Source organism: Carettochelys insculpta, chromosome 3, assembly GCF_033958435.1.
Source record: "Carettochelys insculpta isolate YL-2023 chromosome 3, ASM3395843v1, whole genome shotgun sequence".
Taxonomy (NCBI): Eukaryota; Metazoa; Chordata; order Testudines; family Carettochelyidae; genus Carettochelys; species Carettochelys insculpta.
In genome coordinates this window covers 43202033-43225015 of record NC_134139.1, presented here as the reverse complement: position 1 = coordinate 43225015, position 22983 = coordinate 43202033, and the positions used below count along the sequence as shown (strand labels likewise).

At 40.9% G+C, this 22983-nt stretch overlaps 1 protein-coding gene across 1 annotated transcript in view; it reads right to left on the bottom strand.

The window, feature by feature from the left end:
- BIRC6 (baculoviral IAP repeat containing 6) overlaps window positions 1–22983 on the bottom strand; it is a 328895-nt gene that overhangs the window by 142795 nt on the left and 163117 nt on the right. Inside the window, 4 exon segments of the mRNA XM_074989697.1 lie at window positions 8597–8728; window positions 14841–14970; window positions 17378–17521; window positions 18714–19494. Coding sequence (XP_074845798.1) covers window positions 8597–8728; window positions 14841–14970; window positions 17378–17521; window positions 18714–19494 — 1187 coding nt within the window.

Genomic DNA, 22983 nt, shown 5'->3' with positions numbered 1-22983 from the left:
TCTCCCAGGCAGCGAATGCATTCACTATGCCCATCGGAGGCCAGCACAGCCTCGCGGCATGACTCACACTTCTTAAACCCCGAGGAGGCCATCACGGTGAGTCTTTACTGTTAATGGGGTACTTAGCCACTAATCAGTGCTTTCTAACCCAAAATAACATTCACCGGCCTGTGGGGCAGCGGATAGCTTAACTAGCCTTCTTGTCCGCCCCTCTCTCCTTCGTTCCTCTTCTTTCTGCTGTCTAATATTCTCTTTCTTTCTCTTCTTTTTTTTTTTTGATAGTTGTTTTTACATGTAGTTTGTTTGTTTTTGTCACTATCTTATCTGTCTCTGGCTTTCGCCGGAGCGGATTCCGTCTGCAGCCAATGGCAGTTGAGAAGGAACTGGCGGGGACCGGATCGCGCACATGGCTGGGGGCGCGCAAGGGAGTGGCGCGCGTTGGTGCATGCGTGATCCAATAGAAACTGCTAGAAGAAGTCCGATCTGCGGCACCGGGTGAGCCCGACACCTATTGTGGAGCACCCACAGGGACCACTCGAAGAAGAAGGGAAACTTTTCTTAAAGTTCATCTGTTTAAAGGCTAGAGAATGATCATCAGGGAAAGTCAACATGTCCACACTGCCCTCTAGCTACCAAAATCTATTGCAATATGGGCTGTTGTGAAGTTTCACTTCCATCTTACAAGGTGGGAAACAAATTCCGAAATTGAAAGGCCCGCTTTATAGAACAGCCTGCCAGTAGCTACCTCTCTTTCACAGTGACATTTATTTTGACATCTAAAAAAGTACAAAAAGGATGCCTATATCAATTTTTAAATGAGCTGAAAATCACTTGAGAAGGACGTGGGACCAAAGCCCACTTTATGTTAAAGTACTCTGAACAACTTTAGTAGCCCAGTTAATGATACTGCCCTGAATTCAAGAAAGTTCCACACGAACCTTCTTCCATTTTGTCATTACTCCACATCCACAGAGACATTTCAGTGACACTAATTTTATCAGCAATATGAAATTTCTACTCAATAGCAGGGAATTATCAGACACCGTATAAACAAGTCTCAGATTAAATAGGCTGTCAAATACTCAAAAGAAGTCTGCTGATATATTTAAACGCTAAAAGTTTTTGCTTTCTGCACAGCAATTGTAAAAGGTTTCAAGAAATTCCTGACACAAATGATTACATTTGTTATGAAGCTGCTGATATTGATACATACTCTTTCTACCACTTCAGCTGTTATAGGTCACCAGCAGAGCAAGGTGACCCAAGAGGACAAAGCTACAGAACACAAGTCTTTGGAGCCACTTCATTGGCAGCAAGAAACAATCAAGTCCTACCAGCCACACAATTACATTAATCTGTCAGAGAAACAAGTTTATCTTGGAGTGCTCTGAAAATGCACAGATTTTGTGAACTTCAGAGACCAGATCTTCAAACAGGTACCTTGCTCAAATCTGAAATCACAATTTTGAGCTCATGACATAGGTAAATACCCATATATCCCAACTCCAATACCAGCCAACTATATCAAGAATGTGCGCAACTATGAACTGAGTCATGCAGAATAGTCCCACGGTTTCATCACAACAGCCATGAAATCCCAAGAGTTCTCTGAAAAAACAAAATATGGAAGACATCAAGAACCGTCATCATCACTGATTCTAACAGGAGCCCAGTTTGAAGTTTAAAGGTTCATCCAGGAGGTTCAATAATGTAGCAGGATGGACACAGGTGCTAACATCAGTCTATCTTAACTCCAAGCTGTGACTTGTATACAAGATGGACACACAATAATCAATCCAATTTAGTGGGGCAAAACCTGCACTACTGAAGTTTGGATGCAACAGCACAAACTACTGACCATCTGAAGGCTTCCAAAATGTTTTTGTACATTGGGACTTGCCATACACGCAAGAGGAGCCAAGTTTCATGCAGTTATGGAGCCTGGGTCAACAGGGCAGGAGACAGAAGCAGGGTTATGAGAGGGGTTACAGACAGGTTCAGCAACCCCAGAAATCAGTGTTGTTAAGGCCATGCTGGGCTATCAATATGACAAATGCCTTGTCATGACAGCCCTTGATGAGAGCCTCACCTATCAATGGGAAGGCTGGACATAGGTACATTAGATGGTCTGCCCAAAAGGCTTGAAAAGGATCTGCCACTGAGCCCAGTCTGTCTTTTATGAACAAGCAGAACCTCTGACACTTGCAGGAGGTCCACATGGCAAACAGCAATGTGGTCCTGGCTACTCAAGAGTCCAGGATCACACCTATGAATTCTGTGGTCTGTGTAGGCATTAAGATTGAAATTGACTTGGGTTCTTTGAGGATTAATCTCAGATATTGAAATTTGGTCCTCACAAGGGTGATATGCTCCATGGCCTGCTCTAAAGATGTGGCCTCAATTAACCAGTTTAGATATGGAAATACCTGGACCCTTTGTTGTACAGGTGGGCTAAAGCCACTGCCATGCACTTTGTGTAAACCCTGGGGACTGACGAAAGGCCATAAGGGAGGATCCTGAACCAACAGTTTTTGTTCTCCTGTTGGGTGCAATGATAGCCATGTGGCAGCATGTATCCTCCATGTCAAGCGCAGCATCCCAGTCTCTGGAATCCAGCGAAGGGATTAGAGATGACAAGGAGACCACGCAAAAACTGTTTCCTTATGAGAAAGGAGTTAAGGTAACGCATGCCTAGGATAGGGTTCAGCATTCTCTTGGCTTTGGGAGTAAAATAATAACTGGAATGAAACCCCTTGCCCCAAAACTTGAGAGAACTCTTATCACTCCCATTTTTAGAAGAGACTGCACATCCTGAAATAAGAGATGCTTATGAGAGGGGTCCTTGAAGAGGAACTGGGATGGAGGATGGGAGGGGAGAAAGGGAGAGGGAGGAAAAACTGGATAGAATATCCTGAATCCAGTGAGCTCAGGACCCAATGATCTGAGGTGATGAATGCTCAAGGATGAGAGAATAGGGATTAACAATTCACAAAGGGAAGAGGATTTGAATGAGAGATTGGTATTCTGCCCCCAGGCACACCTTCAAAAGCTCAGTTTGGGACCTTGGAAAGGCTTATTTGGTCCTTGGCCTTTACAAGAGGATGACCCAGAATGGCAATCCCTGACATTCCCACCTCTGCATCTGTTACTGTCCTGTCTAGGCTGGCAAGGAGAGAAGCGAGGGGGTAAAGGGAAAGACTAAACTGCCTCCTCTGCAGAGCTGGGATGTAAAGCCTAAGGACTTTAATGTGGTTCCCAAGTCTTCTAAACTATGTCACCGGGAATCTGTGTTTGCTACAAATAATCCCTGGCGGTCAAAGGGAGGTTTTGACCTCTGGTAGGATTCCCAAGACCTGAAACCAGGCATTACATCGCATTATAACCTCCATAGCCATGGTATGAGCTGTGAAATCTGCTGAGTCCAAGGCTGCTTGCAAAGTGGCCTGGGAAATGACCTTATCCTCCTTATGCAAGGCCCCAATTTCCTGCTTGGAGTTCAACAGGAAAAGATTATGGAAATTCCCCATGGCAGCCCATGTGTTAAAGGTGTAGCAACTTAGCACTGTTTATTGATTTGCCATGTGCAACTCTCAAACCCCAGAAGAGTAAATATTTCATTCAAAGAGATCCAGTTTCCTTGCCTCTCGATTTTAGGGATAAGGCCCGGCTGGCCTTGGTAATCCCTATGACTGGCCATGTCCACAACCAAAGTTCATGGCTGTGAGCGGGTGAATAAATGTTTGTGTCCCTCCTGTGGAATTAAGTAGCACCTCTCAACACCTTTTGCAGTTGGAGAAATGGAGGCTGGAGTTTGCCATAAGGTTTTAGAAGTGGTGCTGATGGACCTAATGAGTGGCACAGCCACTCTAGAGGGGACGTAAGATGAGAGAATGTCCACCATGCAATTGATCTCTTTAACCACTCCTTCTCCCTGAATGCTCAGGTTCTTTGCCAGTCTACACAGCAGGTGCTGGTGACCTTTAAGGTCCATGGCTGATGAAGGTGTAATTGAAGCCCCAGCCACAGTTTCATTAGGAGAGGAACATGATGCTCTATGCACTGGGTCCTCCTGATCTTCTAGCTCCCTGAGTCTCCTGTGTACTATGGGGCTTGGGTGGTTGTCCACTGATCCCAGGTGGCTGCCACTGATTGGTGGTTGTTTACTGATCCCAGGATCTACTGGGTCTGTTGACTGACCCTGCATGTGCAGATCTACTTGGTCTGGGAGTGGTACCGCGAAGGTTCAGGGGATTTTTGTCACAGATGGTGGACCCCTATGTATGGAAATCACCGATGCAGCCCTGGAGCTTTGGCCTTGTGCCTGGTGGTAGGCTGAAGGGGTCTAGAATGGATTGCATGGTACCCTGCCAAAGCAGAGGACAAGAGGGTGCAGCCCCAGAATAGTTGCTATTCTGGTGCCAAGAGCTACACTGAAAATGGTGCCAGGAGTACAATCTGTAACTGTTCCTACTGAAGACTGAAAAATCAGTGCTTGAATAACCTTTGGATGCTGACCATGGTGGCAACGTTGTTGTCGAGCTCACTCGCACCATGGCATGGTGCCGAGAGGAACTGAGCTGTTGCATTGCAAAGGACTTCCCTAGGTGCTAAAATGGAAGAACCACAATGGCACCAAAAATATTGGTGGTCGAGGAGGAATTGGTGCTGGGCTTCCTCCAATGCCCTAAGGGGGTGGGGGGAGACATCAATGTGAACCAGGCTCAGCGGACTCCTCCTTGGAGCCGACAGTGCTGGAACACAGCGTGCAGGCCTCCCACCTGAACTGTCTTTGCACATTGGCCTTGCAGGGGACTGACTCATCTCAGACTTTTTCTTTTTATGAGGCACCATAAGAGGCACCACTGCGTGGGACTGGTGCTGCACACTCATGCAGTGAGTGCTGACAAGGGAGCGATGCGGGTGTGCTCTGCCGTCATCCTTTCTTGGTGCCAAAGTATTGCACACTGATGCCAGCCGGTCCACTGCAGGCAGTCAGTACCGAGTCTGACTGCTGCAGTCTAAATGTCTCCACAATTAAAAGTAACTTGAGGCGGTAGTAGTTTGTTCAAGGCTGAAATCCTCAACAAATGGGACACTTCTGTCAGGTGCTGTTCACTCAGATACTTTAGGCAGTCTTCGTGTGGCTGGCTTGTGGGCATAGACTTCCTGCAACTTTCTCAGGCTTTAAACCCCGCGACACACAGCATGCAGCCCAGGGAAGAAAAGATGGAAGAAACCTCCTCCTACTAATCAAACTACTATATACAAGATCTTAATCCAATTATGTACCAAATAAAGAACTAGGCTAGGGAACGCGCTTGTAACTGCAAGGGCACAGAGCTACAACCATCACTGGTGGTAAGAAGAATCTGAGTGGTGGTGGGGCCAACTGTTGCATACATGTGCTGGTGTACAGGTTCCGCTCCAGTGGTACAGCTAAGGGAAAAATCTCCAACAATCACACACGTGGCATGCAAACACCTATTGGAATGGACATGAGCAATCACTCAAAGAAGAACTGTGTCTCGCCACTTCTTTCTTTACTGTAAATCGTATGTCAGGATCTGGAACACAGAGGAAGGAGAGCAGGTAATGGAACACATACAAGAACCACATCTAAAACTACAGTTAATGTACAAGCTAAGTAACTTGCCTTTCCTGAAGTGATGGTCCCTATAAAAGTATTCCACTGAGGGTGGATGACAAGCAGTATTCATTGAAGAATCAAGAGTGATGACGTATGTGGTATTGCTGGCTGGAAGACTACTGTGATAAAAATATGTCTGCTACAGAATCTTGCACCAGGGTGCAATGTCTTCTGAAAATATGGAAAAAGCCGAATCTAGCTACTTTACGGATTTCAATATGAGCAACATGTTAACAGATTACCAAAACAGTTTTGGATGTAGCTGAATGAGCTCTCCACCTTGTGAAAGAGCATCTGCCAACTCTTAACACAGCAGAATGTACCCTTTCATAAACTCTGAAAATCTCTGGGAAGAGACAACTTCCCATCTCATCCATTTAAGCAACAGACATTAAAAAAAACTTCAGATGACTTCCTAAAAGATTTTCTCTTTACAGGCAAAATGCTGTAACTCAACAGATATCGACAGGATGAAGTGTCTTGTCCTCACTGGCAATCTGAAGAAAATAAGCATGCAAATTGTCTGATTCAAACAGAGATCTCAGATTATGAGTAAATTTGGGGTGAAGTCTTAAAACAAACTCCATCCTCACAGGAGGTCATTTATGGTGGATCATTTATAGGGGCCCCTAGCTAATCTAGCCATCTAACTGAGGTGATGCTTATGAGAAAGGAATTCTTCAACGAATGGCATATTAAACATCATTAGGCCGGGGTATGGCTGAAGTCTTTGCTAATACTGATAGGACCAGATTGAAGCCTCGTGACAGAGCAGACTTTGTCATAGAAGGGAAGATTCTGATCAAAACTGTCAGAAATATAGCAGTCACAGCGTGGATGAAGATGGAATGGTTGTAAATCCAAGAATCAAAGGTGAATGATGGGTACTGACAGTTGCTGAGTGTAACCATAAAGAGCTAAGGAAGAGTCCTGAAGTATTCAAGGAAATATATTCTAATATAACTGGGAAATCAAAACCATCTGAGATTATCAGATGATGCTGACACCAGATCAAAAATCTTTTCCACTTAGTTATTTAGCACTTTCCATTAGACTCTTTCCCATTAAAGGCAGCCTTGAACAGACTTCCAAACATGTTTTTTCTAGGTTCAATTCCCATTGAAATATTAAGCTATCAGATGAAGAGACACTGTATTTGGATGCCTGATCTTGTCCCAACCTTGGTTAGAGAAAGACTCGCAACATTGATTTATGGGAATTCTGATATCTGAAGAGTATTTGGGCACCAGAATTGCCAAGAGAACCACCACTCTCTCTTGCTTGATCTTCCACTGAAACCAAGATAAAAGTGGAATGGAAGGTGTACATTTAGTGCCCAGACCAAGGGATTAAAAGTGTACCTCCTTTGTAGTCCTGATCCTGAGTCCTTCTGAAATAGTACCCGGTATCCATGTATTTTTATGAGGGGAGAGAAGATATGCACAAAATGTATAGAAATTAGAAAAAGAAAAACACAAAAGAGAAACGATAGTAAATTTGAGAAAGAAATGCAATACCTGACACAGGAGAAGAATGATGAAAAAGAAGCAGAAAAAATTATTCTGTAACATAGTAACTGATATTTAACAGAGCAAACGAGAAACACAAAACGGATAGATACAGAAAAGTAAAATGGAAAAAACAACTGGGATAAAGAAAAACTTTAAAAGGTTTCTCTAAATAGAAAATATAGAAGTAAAATGATGCAATAAAGAACTAGACTTGAAAGTCTATTTAAAAAAGAGATGAGAGATGTTACGTACTGCTTGTGAGATGAGAAATTGCTTGTGGTTATCTCTGGCTGACTATGCTGCTGCCCCTCTCAAAATTTTATCCTTTTAAATGTTGAACAAAACTTCTCAAGTTTTCTTCTGAATTAATACTTCTCCAGAGTACTAGTACACTGAAAGCCCTGGTTTTGCTTCTGAAAATATTGTTACACCAAGTACTAGACACACCCATCTGTTCCTACATCCCCACTCTCTTCACACGAAAGCTCCTGCACTTTATAGTCATCTGAGCTGCCTTAAACATATTTTGAGGAGGCAAAAAGCTGCCCAATTCAGCTTTTAAAATACAATTTAAGAGATTCATCTAGTCCTGACAGAGAGAGAGTTTGAGAAATACCAGTCTCAAAAGTCAAAAGATACCAGTATCCCACCCTAAGCTTATTTCTGTGCCCAGGTGAACCTGTGGTAGTTCAGCCATCTTCAAAAGGTGGCCAGCCAAAATGTTAAAAGAATTCCTTGAGTTCCTTAGAAGTTCAGCCATCTTCTCTCGAACAGCAGAACTTCAGAGCAAGATATTGCAGTACCATATGCAGCCACCGGCTTGATTTTAAATCCCTTCTTCTAGTGCCAATTTCTCATGTTCCAGCTACAGAGTGCTCACTCCATTTCAATTTTGCAAGAGAGAAACTTACAGGACTTATTTTGGAAGGATATAAATGAGTTTTCAGAAGATCTAGGACTTTGGAAGAATCCTCTATCTCCAGTCTGTATGTGGAATGAAGTGTATTAATATTATACATCTCTATCTCCATCATGACATCTTTTACCACTATAGTACCATTTGTATTTGCCATGAAAATGGAATGTATGAAGGTTCTGGGTGTAGGTGATCTTTATAAATACAATAGCTGTGTGTGTCTTATGACACGGGAGCAGGACAAATGCACCCTTATAAAAAGAACGCTTATTTTTACCACAACATAACTCATGAGTGGTTGTGCCACGCCCATCACTTATTACTTAAGATTAGTAAGTTTAATTAACAAATATTGTCAAACATTTTCAGTTGTTCATTAATAGTAGTAGTACTAATAGCAGTATATTAGTAATATTTAATTACATTAGTAGGTTTATGAGTGTTGACATGAATTCCAATTTTACGTTCACAGGGACTGATTTTACACGAGGTGAAAAGCAGAAAAAAAACCTCTGCACATACCAGAGGCAACGACAACACTGTAATTGTCCTGAAATCCATTTTCTGCTTTTACTTTTTCTTTCTCTTCATAGTTCCGTTTTTCTTTATCTTCTTTCTGTTCATTAATTAGTTTGGCTGTGATACTTGGTGTATCTGCAAAAGAAAAAATATGCACATGTTTTAGAGGTATTAAGATATCATGTTGATTTAATTATTGTGTTATAATTTCTCACCCACTCACTAGACATTCACTTGGTCTCACTCAATTACCTTGCTGGCTTGGAGCCTTGAGTTCCATTCTAACTACCAAAATTACCTTAAGCTGCTTTAATAACAAAAGATGAGGCATTGACAAAGTACCAACAAGCTGTGCAGCTAATTTTTCTTGGAGCATTTAAAGCAGGGAAGGGGAGATGTGCCTCCAGCCCACAGGACAGATCCAGCCCCCTGCTTAATTTGATCTGAACCATGAAAGGTCTCTATGCCGCAGGCCAAAAGTCCCAAGCCCCCTCAGTGCTCCCACGTGGGGCTAGAAAGCAAGTGCTAATGTCCCAAGCCTGTTTCCACTACAGGCAGGGCCAGAGTAAGGAGCTGCAGCCCAGAGCCACAGGTTCCTGGAGTTCCATAAAACAATCTCTGGGCTGCCAGAAGTCCAGATCTTTTAGCAAGGCCCTAGGCTGCAGGCCCTACAGCCCCAAAACATTACCCAGCCCTGTCTGACTAGAGGGATGGGGAGGTGGCTCTGTATACTAATGCCCTCCTGCTAGGTTGGAACCACTTCACCGTGGGTGCTGGTGAAAGTTTTGTCCCTGCACTGCCCTCATTTGCAGACTTCTGCCCTGGCCCTTTACCCCTGCAGCTCCCATTGGCCAGAAGCACAGGGCAGAATGGTTGGTGCTGAGCCACCTGCTCCCAGTAGCGCACCACCAAAGGTAGCTGCTCCAGGTAAGTGTCCCAAACCCTGCACCTTAAGTCACTAACCCACCCAACCCCAAACCTCACCCCCGAGCCTGATCCACCCTTAACTGCCCCTCCTAGACTCCACATCTGTGCCCCAACCTCCTGTCTTGAACCCCCTCCTATACAACCAACCCATTGGCCACAGCCTGGAGTCCTCTCCTGCACCCCAAATGTTTCATCCCCAGAGCCTGCACCTAAAGTCAAAGCCCTCACCCACCTCCCTCTATTCACCCTCCTACATCAACCTACAGTACCTTCCTAACCCCTCATTTTTGGCCCACTCGAAGCCTTGGGGGCCCTAAAATATCTAATAGTTCCAGAACCCCAGAAGAGTTACTCTAGTGCTGATAACAGGTGTGTTGTGTGAGGGCTTTTTTGTTTTGTTTTGTTTTGTTTTGTTTTGTTTTGGATTTTTTTGCTTGCATGTGGCCTCTGATTTTTCTGTGGATCAATGGCCACCAACAGGAAAAAGGTTCCCCACACAGAATTAAAGAAACAATTTTAAAATCCTGGCAGGCATTCAAGTATTTGCTCGTATTTGGGTGGTATAATTAGTAGTCAGAAAATATCACTGCTACCAACAAGAGAGAGGAGATTAAGCACTGCTGACACCTGTAGGCTTATATAATTAAGCCAAAATACTTGAACTTGTCATGTTGTGTACTTCAGCTGCTGAGCACTAATTTCCACTGAAGGCAATGGAAGATGCTGGCACCCAGCATTTCGGAAAAATCAGACCATTTATTTCGGTACACAATGCTACACATCAGTATTAGTCTACCAATACCAGTAATTAAACAATTACTGCTATTTTTCCTCTTGGCTGCAATGATCTCATATTGACAGTGGATGTCCTAGTGCATAAATGTCAAAATAGTTTAGCTGGCCCTGAAAACAACAAAAGAACCACACGTGGTCATTGTCATCTCCCACTTGTCAAAAGAAACATGGGCCTAGGACCCAGGTGTCTAAGGAGTCACCTTAGACTTAAACGAAGGACCCCTTTTATACTAAAAATAATATCATCTACAGTTGAGACACTGAAAGTTTGCCTGGAGGGGAGTCTGCTCCAGATTAATCAAGCCTTTCTCTTGCTTGAAGACAAAAAACTGTCATCGACTCTCCCATCTGAACCAAATTTCACTTTTGATACCAAGAGAGTTACAATACCCCTGAAACCTATAAAATCTCAGCTATTCTAGAGTTCCTCCAGCATGACAGGGAGCTGGGTCTTCATCCTCATATTAAACATTAGGCAAATCATGGACACTAGCTATATTTTATAATCAGAATCCTTTGGTTCGCTGCATGTGCACCATTGGTTTCTCAGAACCAGCATGCATATATGAGAAGGCCTATATAGGCAGTGTTCCGTTAAAGCAAAATTCAAGACTGACCCATGCTACTGCAGTCTAGGATGCATTTATATTGGGTTAGTATTACAATCCCCCTAGTTACTGGTGTTTAAGTGTTGAGCTGAATGTCATTTCAATCAATTAATGAGAATGGAGTGGTCAGTTGCACACTTTGATTATTAAAACAGACACTGCTTTCCTATCTGCAGACAATGTCAGAAACAGACTGAGTCACTCGTAAATGGGCCAGTCCCTTTCTTTTCCAGAGAGATCCCTATGCCTCTGGCATCACAGTCAGTATTATTCACAGTTATGACGACTTTTGACTACTTGAAATATGGATAACCATATACAGTAAACTCTTCCATATCTGGCAGCCCCAGGACCAGGAGATTGATGGATATTTAAATATTCGGGACAATACAGAGGTACACCTAGTAATGCATAACACTGAAGAAAAACAAGATTAGATATTAAGAAACAAAAAAGACATATTTAGCAACAAGAGTAGTGTTGTACACCGTATACTCATACTGTATTTGCTGTATTTATTTGTATTTACTTTCACGATACTGTACTTTTTCCATAAGTAACTAAAGTTTACTTATGGTTAAAATGCCAGTCATTTAAGAGTTCCAGATGATAGAATGCTGGATATGAAAGAGTTTACAGTAATTGCTGCTAATTAGCTCTAGTGTCTATATGACAGTGTGGTTTTACCCGTCTACAAAAACTCCCATTCAGCTCAGATGGTAGGGCTCTTACAACTGGCAGGCAAATAAAATATTTCTTACTCCTCTTTGGCTATGTCTACACTAGCATTCCTCTTTTGAAAGAGGCATACAAATGAGATACAGATTTACATATCTGGAACCTCATTTGCATATTCTTCTTCTGAAAGAAGAAAAGTAGCGTAGATGCAGCTCTTTTGAAAGTAAGCCCCATCTTCAAAAGAACACTTCTTCCTTGACAAAATAATTGGAAGAAAGGGTCTTTCAAATATGGGGTTTACTTTCAAAAGAGCCACATCTGCACTGCTTTCCTTCTTTCAAAAGAAGCTCTTTTGAAAGAAGGATATGCAAATGTGATAACAGACATGTAAATATGTGCCTCATTTACATTTTTGATTTCTCTCATTTGCATGCATCTTTTGAAAGAGAAATGCTAGTGTAGACGTAGCTTTTTAGTTTAAACGGAACGGAAGAGTCAATTTAAAAGGCAAATGCAAAGAGAAAGAATTAAGTTATTCCAATTTTAAATCTCTTTGTGATGCATAAAGACAGCTGAAGACATGCTGGGCATTTAAACAAAAAACATGACTGCTTGTTTATAATTAGATATTTAAAACTTGGTCTACTCAAGTATGCTTAAATACTTGGAGATATAGGTGAAGTAAGACTTTGTAATAAATTTCCATTTTTGATCAATAGGCAGCAGGTTTAAATCAATAGGCAGCAAGTTTAACACAAACACAAGGAAGTACTTCTTCAGACAATACATAATAAAATGTTCAAATATTCTGCAGGATGCACTGCATTTTTAATCACAATGCTTCAGTGAAGAGGATATCTGACTTACTAAAATCTGTCTGGTAACTGAAATGGTCACATACCAGTAACTTCATGTAGTTACTCCCTCTGTATTTTAGATTGCTGTACTCTGATGAAAATTGCTATGTTAGTGAAATATGTTATTGGTCATCAGTTTAAGATTCTTTGAAAATTTGATTTAAGAAGAAGTGACATTGTAACACTGCTTGATCACAGAAACAGAGAAGACCAGATTCTCAGCAGCTATAAGGCAGCACAGCCTTGTTGAAATGCACAAAGTCAATACAGCTACACTCCAATGAATCTGACTAGGAAAGTAAGAAAATACAGACATTTCTCTGAGCAATTTTAACTGACACACTTACATATTGTTAAAATTTCACTGTCACTTATACGCAATGTGGCAGAGTTACAATTACCCTTAATTTCTCTAACACGTCAACTATAGCTTAGAAATAGAGAACCTGCAAAAGATTTTTTTAATACTGTGATGAACTTAAAAAACAAAAAACAAAACACACTTCTTGCATACATAAAATTTCTTCAGAGACTTTTACCTTGTTTGTTTCCCACCCTTATGACATCAAGTTTACTTTTCTGAATTTTGCCCTAGGATTCCTGGGAGGCCAACTGTGAGGCTTATTTACTGTGAAAGCTAACTTTAATTTAATAAACAAGGTCACTGAATCCTTTATCAACAATTGCACTTCTCCAAAATGTTGGCAAGATCCTTGCAGTTAAATAGATATTTAATACAGAACAGATGACTGATAGTCTGAATGAAAATCTTAGATTTTATTTTTGGAAAACATAAATGTCTGTCATGACAATTTTGCTTATTCTTGTTTTTCAATTGTATTCACAACTTTCTATATCATTCCTCAATTCCATTTTAAAGAGAATGTATTATTTATTGTTGTAGTTAAACATGCATGAGTATAAATTAGATAGAAAATGTTGGTGTTAAACACTCTCTGATTGTGTCCCTGGTATAGGCCTGATCCACCATGCTCTGTGCAATTTGGGCATAAACATCAGCATTTATTTTCCTGGTTCAGAGCTCTGTCTGCTTGGACTCCTCTCTCTTCTCTCCACCCCTCACCCATTAAATACAGTAGGGGTGGGGGACCTCCGGCCTGCAGTCCAGATCCAGAATACAACTTGCCTGGATCTGGACCTCGAGGCTCCCCTCCACAGCATCGGGCCTGCAGCAGGGTGGAGGTTTGGAGCCCAGAGCCTCACAGGCCATATCAGGCAAGCTGCCGTCTGTATCCAGATCGCAGACTTGGAGTGGGTGGGGAGAGAAGCAAGAAGCAGCTCCAGGGCTTCACTGATGCTCCCCCAGCCAGGGGAAGGGAAGGGAGACCAGCAGTGGTCTCACCACCCTGCCAGGAGGCTTCGCAGCACTGCTCTGATTGGCCAAAATTCTGGCCGATTAGAGCAACAGAAGATGGTGCCTGGGGGTGGAGCGATGGGATAGAGACCCATGCGTGTCGGGAAGCGAGCAGTTAACTGCAGTCCTGTGGTGCAGCCCCCACACCCCTCGACCATTCCTGCACCCCTCCCAGGCACACCCCCAATTCACAGCCTGCTCCTGCACCCTCCCTCCCACGCAGACTGTGGAGCCATGGCCCCCATACTGTCAGGGTCCACATGAGAGAAGGTTTCTTTTTTGCTTCTTGCTTGTGTGCCCCTGACCGATTTGCTGATGGGCCAGTTGCCCTGGACCCAGAAAAGGTTCCCTACCCCTGAGATACAGTTTTTCCTCTGAATGATCCCGACTGAAGTCAGTTCCTGTCTCTGGGCATGCATGCTGAGTTGTGCTGGTGAGCTCTCCAAACTTCTCCAACAGGGAATAACTGAGCACTTTAGTTCATACTTTTAGCAGAGTATCATACTGGACCACTCTGGGTTATCACCTGGAGACCAATACTTCAAATTACAATACATAGTGTTTACAGAGCCTTTACTTTGAGGCATGAATGTAGATTCTGGCTTTACCCTACTAGTTCAGGTGGAGGAAAAGGGTCCATTTTTAAAGCCTTTAGGTAGAGGGGAGGAACTCAGCAGTATGAACACAGTCATTACAAATTTGACCCAATGCTGAAAACATCATCCTAAATTTGTAGTGTAGACCCCTGCCCAAGATTGCCTCCTCTGAATCATTATGTAAAAATGAAATAACAGTATGTCCAATCTACAACTGCAACAGTTAGAGGAAAACTTGTTATAAATTTCCAAAAAAGTAAAACTTTAAACTTGGATTACTTTCAATTCCATAACTTTTTGTTACAAATATGCAGATACCTCCTCCACACACAAAGACAATAGATAAGTTCAAAGCAGACCAAATATTTTCTTAATGCATTGCAGAATGAACCACACAGTATTGAAACTTGCCTGACACACGGTCAAGGACCTCTGCTAACGTTGTTGAGACAGGTAAGTGAAGCGTACGGAACTTGTGTCCTGCACCATACATTGGATGTTGGATTACATGGCTGGTAGCATTAATTCTACCTTTGTATAGCTAAAAATAAATGAAACCCAAGTTACTTTCATTAAAGACAAGAAATGAAGAAATAAAGGCAACACCATCATGACAAGTTGTGAAAGGTAATAACTACATTAAAGTAAAATCACAGTATGAAGGCAACTTGGTCAGCTAGGAAAATGATTTATCACAAATTTTGAAAAATTATGTTTAAAACAAAACTGGCACAAAAATTTGTGTGTGTTCAGCACTCACAATATTAACCAATGGTTCTTCTATTTATTTATATTAGAGTTCAGTACAAGACTCCCTCTCAATATCTTCAGTGTGCATGCACCTGACATGTTAGGTACTTTGGAATGGGGTTCTTTTATTTTAAATTAAAAGGCAATTACACCCCCCCCCAATAAACTATGCACAGAACTGAAGATGTTTAATACTCTTGAGAAGACAACACAAAAAAGATGAAAATCAAAAACTATTTACGAGTACTTAAATGCAGTAGGCAAAGTAAATCTAGATTCAGCACCAGGTACTTTGCTTTTATAATACAAGAACCATTAAAGTTACTTTAAAATGAATGAAAACAGTACCTCTGAACACTAGCAGTTATACTTACAACAGCTTCATTAATAAAGATTCAGTTTTACCACTTAGATGGCAGTTGGTAGCATTAGCTGGTTTTTTGTTAATACACAGGTAGCATGGCTGTGAGCAATTTCCTGGCTGCATGGAGGAGGAGGGGTGGGGCTCAGCAGCCTTGCATGCTGATGAAAATCGGCTCACATGCCACTCTTGACACCTGTGCCAAGGGTTGATGACCCCTGGCCTATATCTTTCTTTGGAAAAAAATATTTCCTTTACTTCTGTTTATTGGTTCTCATTTACCACCACTATCTTCAATATCAGGCAACTAAAATTATATTTATACAATGATATTTGGTAATCAGTAAACATCACTCACCTATTAAGCAAGACCTTTCCATTTACTATTGTTCAGGGTAGATTAAAAAAAAAACTAAAGTTATGTAGTTAACTAGGTTTAGATTCTATTGCCAAGTATACACTACAGAAAGCTGCAGTAAGAGAAATCTAGACATGCCAGTTGCCACTGAGTGTTATTTGCTTATTTTATATTATATAATATATGCCTCAATTTGGAACATCATGGCCACAGACCATAATAGTGATGTCATAAGTCTTTTCCCTGTTTTATTTCAGCTTTTCCAAAGGAACCCTATCCTATGCTTGTTTTCAATGGGACTTATTCCAAAATCAGTCTTTGCTTTTTTGGTAACTTGGAATCAGATCTGCATTGAAATGAGTGGGGAAGTGGGGAAGAGGAGCTAGTGGTACATGTTTTAAGGACACTGTACAGTTAGTGTTCTGAGGACTTGTCAGAGTTAATAAAAATTTGAAAATTAAAAAAAAATTAAGAATAGACAGACATCAGCCGTCAACTCGGGAGACTGCTGCAACTGTAAATGTGAAACATTTAGATAAATATTTGAGGTTTAGTTTAATAACATATACGTTTTTTTGGGGGGGATTTAGTTCTTAACCATGCCTCGTGGAGCTGCTGCACATGCAGCATGCCACAGGTAATGAACATTTTGTACTATTTTTAAGTTAATGAAAATCAAGTTATTTAAAAAAATTACACAAAACATACCGCCTTACATGTTGTAAAATGCTGCACTTAGCTGTAAATTGAAATGTTTTTGTGATCAGATTTGTACCGCTATTTAAAGAAATATGTGAAAAAGTATCAGTGGGAAACTTGATATAAAGTAATTTTTTGGTGATTTAAAAATCAATTATTTAAATCAATGCACTCTGCTACAGTTAAAATGTGTGAGAATCATATAATAAATTCAACCAAGAACACTGAAAATTAAAATCTAAATAAAGTCATAAGATGTTCTCAGGAGTCCTTCAAGAGGTTCTAGATTCCAGTGAAGTGAACCCCTCAAAGATTTTAATTGCACTAACTTCTCTCTCTCCAGCAATAACTCATACAATGCACAAACCTCGTTTTTCCAACCATCAATGACTCCAATTCCCTTTCCATTCTGGACACTTTACATATTGTTCTGTCACATAGGAGTAGCAATTACTTGTGACTTTTTAGCTTTTCAGAGAGGTCAGAAGTTGTCATTCAGACTGAAATTACAGTCTGTTTTAATATGAAAAGCACTTTTAAACTTACATTTATATAACTAAGTCAGGGTAGTATAGAGCAAATTAAAAAATCCTGAAAAAATCTCTTTAACCCTCTACCCTCCACATCCACCAAAACAGTAATTTTCACGATTCTGCAATAAATATAGTAAAGTAAGCGGTTATTTTGTTTGCAAAAAAGCAGAATCAACCTTGAGAATGTACAAACAGCATGTTATCAAATTGAACTGCCATTTATAACGTAAATACATAAAAGACCTACTGGACAAGGGGACTGAAGAAACATTGTCACTTTTTCATCCTCCAACATCAACTGCAAAAACAGCCTTCTAATAAACCCTGAAATGTTTCCAGATGTTGGGAGGCTCCCTCGTTGAGGGGATGACTGGAACAATTCACAGAGAACCTGTATACACAAGATTACATAAAATATTAGAATATGACAGTGAGCAACACTATAAAATATCTCTCTAAATTACCATCACAGCCATTAGATTTGTAAGACTTCCCATCGCTTGTTTTTCAAATTAGGGTTTAAATTATCTCATATTCAGTTTCCTATCAGGAAGGAAAATAAATGGTCACCTATGAACAGGACATCAACAGGAACCAAGTTAAAAATTAAATTAGGAGTAAAAAAACCAAAAGGAAACATAGGAATTAGTATACTAATTCACGCTTACTTTTAAGGTAGTATTCTGAAAAACAAAGGTTAGCTGACTTTTCCTTTCCATTTTGTTTGTCAATGTTTACTAAGTGTTGCATCACAAATATGAAAAGTATTTTTCTTGTTTATGAAGGAATTTCACACTAAAGTGACTTTTTTCTCTGGAGATGGCCCCTTACTCAGTTTATCTAATCTCAGTATATTTGTCAATTTATGGACAAAAATTAAGACTTTTTTAAATGTTTTCCTCCTGTTGCACTGCAGAGCTAACAGCTAAGAGGATTACAGCAGATGCTTGATTGAATCATCCTGTAAGAGCAACCACCACTTAACAGCCACCATTTCCCCTCCTATGAACTGTCAGCACTCCTGACCAACAGTCACTCAGGAACGAAAGAGCAAAAGGACACCCAAATATTAAATGTTGCTACTAGTGAGTAGTTCTATTCTTCTTTACATGTTAACTGAATTCCAAATGCCAGGCTCTCATTTATCTGGGCAGCAATCAACTGCACTGAAAACAACAAAGCTGCTTAAGCATTTGTGCAGGCAAAGTCTTTTCATCAATGAGAGTCTAAAAACACCCAGATTTACCTTCAGATTCCACAGAGATAGTCCACAATGGGGTAAATTTGATCTGCAAACACCCACACATCACCAGGGTGCCATTCTTAGAGTGAGTTATCAAAACAGAAATGCATTTTAATGTAGGTGACAAAACAAAATCCTACATGCCATATTGAATATGTTAAATGGCAAATTAAAAAAAAAAATCAAATCTACAAATAAAAATATGCTGTAAAATCTACATTCATATATTAATCATCCAATAAGCTATTTTTCTTAGGCAAAATGTAAGCAACAAAAGCTTATGTTCTCTAACTTTTCACTTCAAAATAATGATATACAGATTAAGGTTTTGCTCTTTTACCTGTGCCATAAGTCTCTGGTTATTAGGATGGCAGGAGATGCACTGTAAGAAGAATGCAACTGTTGCATTTTCAATTGCAGTCCTTTGCTGAGTGGTGAGTCCTATTCCTGCCGTTGAAGAAAGCAAAGTAGATCTTGCACTCGTCTGCTGTGCTAATACACTGTGTCCTCCAGATGTAGCACCAGAGTGGCACAACAGAAATAGAAGTGCTGTCCACAGTAGATTGACTTCAGAACCACCTAGCCAGTCTTTCATGATGTGGCTGTTACCCACTTCTGTCAAAAACCTGAGTACAGGAGCAACTAGGTCTGCCGTAATGGGCATTTTATTAAAGTGCTGTGGAACATGATGTCTCCTGAGTCTATCCTGGGTAACATCCACAGACTGAGAAGTGCAGTCAGAGCTGGCAGTATGGTTAAAGCAGAAATTGGCAAGGCTTCTTACAAGGAGAGAGGGCAAACCTGAGTCCAATAATTGCTTGATAGCTTCGGGAGACTGAGATGAGGCAGCAAGGGTAGCCAAGTGAGACTCTGTTAGTGCAAGAGGTGCTTGTGCGTTTTTAGAGTCATCTGTCAAAGATGAACTCAGGTCCTGTTTTTTGCTGTCGTCCGTCATAGACAGTCTATGTTGACACTGCATTGGAGGAGGGGTAATACCCATCCAGCCCATAAGTAAAGAAAAATAATTTGGGTGGATGTGGCACATTGAGCAAAGCAAACTGTCAACAGCTTTCTTCAAAACCATATTGCAGGGAAGAGACATAGACCAGTTAAAGAGTGACCTAGAAGAGTAGAAGGAAAAAAAATTGAAACAAAAACTTGTCACTCATTTTCCCTTTTACCTTGTTAGTCTAAAGTACATAAAAATATTGTAAGAGACATGATGCAATATTCAGAAGTCTGAAAAACTTCTTTAATTAATGCAAAGGCTGAGGATGTTAGCATACCTGAGATCATAGCAGAATCTGAACACTACATAAAAATATTTTCCCATCACTATATTTGAATTTATTTCACTATGATACATTTAAGGCAGCTGTTATCTAGTAGATTTTAGACAAGGACTGAAAATCAAGAGATTCAGGTCATACAACTTAACCATTTGCTTCATTAGATCAAAAATGATTACCTCAATAACACAAAGTGTAAATATGGGGATAATGTAACCCACCTTTACGAAGAACTTCACAATTAAGCAGTTTAAACATCTCACAGTATCTCAGAAAATTCCCAGAGCATTTTATAACTTTCACTATTCAAGCACCATCTGAATGATTTATAGAAGAATGAAAAATAGTGTAACGTAAACTTAACCTAACTAAGTTCTTCTACATACCCCCAGTCTCAGTGCTTTTCAGAAGAAAGTTACAATTGAAGATAGGGGTCAATTAAACAAAATTAAAACTATGGAATTATTATTCTAGAACCAGTCAAAAGATTGTTTATCCTGTAGTTTTTCTGGAGTCAAGCAAGAGCCGACTTTAATGCTAGCAAAAGTCATTGGGGGACCTATGATCCTGCATTATTCATAGAATCCTAAAGTCCTAGGGCTGCAAGGGACCCTAGGAGGTCATTTAGTCCAGCCCTCAACCTGAAGCATTTAGACACTTTTGAAAATGCCTTTAGTACACCATTGTACTGTATTATTAATTATTTACATAATTCATTTCAACATATCCAAATTATTTTTAAAAAGCACAGCCGAGTTTCAGTATCTCTCACACTATCACACTTGTGCTTAAGTGATATGAGTCTACACACAGTTATATTCTAGATTCCATTTTAGTACTAACATTTCAGATATTATTGGGCAGGGATAACTTCATCTATCTACAAACTGAAATCAGAGCTCACTTTTACTCATGTCGTAGACAGAGAATTTATTTCATACTTGTCCTCCGGGATGACAGAAATCTGACATCTGATTGAGTCTAAGGAAAAACATTGTTCAACTAATGCCTGAAGAACTGGTGGCTTAGTGAGATTTTATAATCATTTTCTTTCTTTTTGATCATTAGTCACCTGCTTGCTATATAGTCACTGCTCAATCCTGTCCAAATGAAATGCTTCTAGGAAATTTTATAGTAAATTAAAAGAAGACAGACAATCTCTTTTTCCACCTAGGTTATTTGGTGCCATAAAAACAACAAAAGTAGTTTCTAAACACCAAAATAAAAACATTAATATGGAAGAAAGAGAAGAAGGAAGAAAAACAAATGCAAACAAAAAATAAAGCACAAGACCAATTTGACAGAAAAAGTTAAGGCTTGATGAATAAATCAAATTACAAGATTTTAGAAAAACAAATGAAAATATAAAGATAATTTGGGATTAATATCTGTCACAAGATCCATTTTTTGCTTTAAAATGGTATTTTTGTTTTTTGACTTTTCTCCTTAGTACTTCAAAGTTGTGGTGCCAATTACCAGAGAAATTGGTATCACCCTATAACATGACAGTTAAAATCAGATCTAAGCATCTTGATAGCAGTTCAGAGATTTCAACATGTGGTGTGCATTGTTCCCTGTAAACTGTGCACTTGTGCAGTCACCCAAGAGAGTTTCAAATGCCACCTAGCTCATCAGCTGAGTGGCCATAGCTAAGTTTTTTGTTTCGACCGGTGGTGCACATATGCAGATACTTCAGTGCACAAAACATTTATTCCACACATGGAAAAAAATCACATATGGATAGAAAAAGATTAGAGAGAACATTGGTAATGAATAAAGGTAATATGATCTTAAAGGAAAAAGGACTCAACACTAGGACTCATTTCCAGACTGCAAATCTACAGGCATTACAGAGAGGCTACATTCAAGTGTCTGTGTATTCAGTCGTATGCATGAGAATGATAGCACCATAAGGGGTACATTCTTGAGAAAGACAGTAGAGGAAGATACAGCCGTGGTAGAATGTGCGGTGATAGCACCCAAAAGGTCTTTCCAGTGAAGACAGTAACAAGTGCGTATGCAGGTGGAGATCCACTCAAAAAGACATTGAGACAAAATGGGATGGCCCTTGGACCACTCCACAAAGGAGAGGAAAACCCTAGGAGACTTGCACCAAAGCTTCATGCAGTTGATGTAGAACAGTGCTCTACTGCTGGTGTGCCGCAAAGAGGCACTTAGTGTGCTGTCCACCACCTGTGCACATACCCCCACCTCTTGCTGGGAGAAGCATTTGCTGGTTCTGGGGCAGCAGAGGTTCTGGTGAGTCTCTGGCACTGAGTTTGGGGGTGGGTGGAGTGGGCTATAGTGGGGAACTGGGGGTGCCAGGTCCTGAAGAAAAGGAGGGGGATTGGGTTAGAGTGGGCCGGTGCTGGGATGCCTGGCTCTGGCGGAGGGGGAGGGGATTGGGTTATATATATTTGGTGTGTCATGAAATAATAAGTGCTGAAGTGTACTACAAGGTGATAATGGTTGTTGAGGGCTGATGTAGCACGTGAACACCCAGAGTATGCCACGCTGCATGCACAGGATCAGAGTGCGGCTTCAGGAAAAACACAGGTAAGTGGATAGGTTTGTTGATATTTAATGGAACCTTATGGAGGAATTTACGATGAGGACAAAGAGTGACTCTATCCTTGGTAAACACCTTATCAGAAGGTTCAGACATGGCAGCAGCAAGCTCCCCAACCCTGCTGGCTGACATGATAGTGATTAAAAATGAGACTTGCATTGACAGATGGAGCAAGGAACACATTGCCAGGGGTTCAAAGGGAGGTTTCATGAGGTAGTTGAGTATATGGTTAAAGGTCACAGAGAGGGTCCAGAAGGCATGTTGATGGAAAGATGTTTTGCAGATCCGTCAAAAAGCATTTGGTGATAGGAGGGGCGAGGAAGGAGATCCCATTCTTTGCTGGGTGGAAGGCTACTAATGCCATGACATGCACCCTGATGGTACTGAGTGCTAGGCCTGACTCATGCAAGGTACAGCAGGTAGTCAAGGAGGACAGGAAGAGGTGCACTGTGAGAAGGCATAGAATGATTAGCGCCAAGCCACTGAGAGAACCTTCTCCACTTGTAGAGTTAGAACCTATGGGTGGACTCCCATTGGCTATAAACAAGAACTCACTTTTCCCCCCTACACAGCATGTGATTTCAGCATCCTGGAACCATGAAGGAGCAACACATGGAGGCACAGGCTGAGTGGATTGGGGTGAAGGGTGCAGCTGAAGTCCTGGCACAGCAAGCTGTGGCAGGGAGGAAAGGCATACAAAGTCGCCACCAACAGTTAGTACAGGTAAGGATACCAAGTTTGTCTCGGGTATG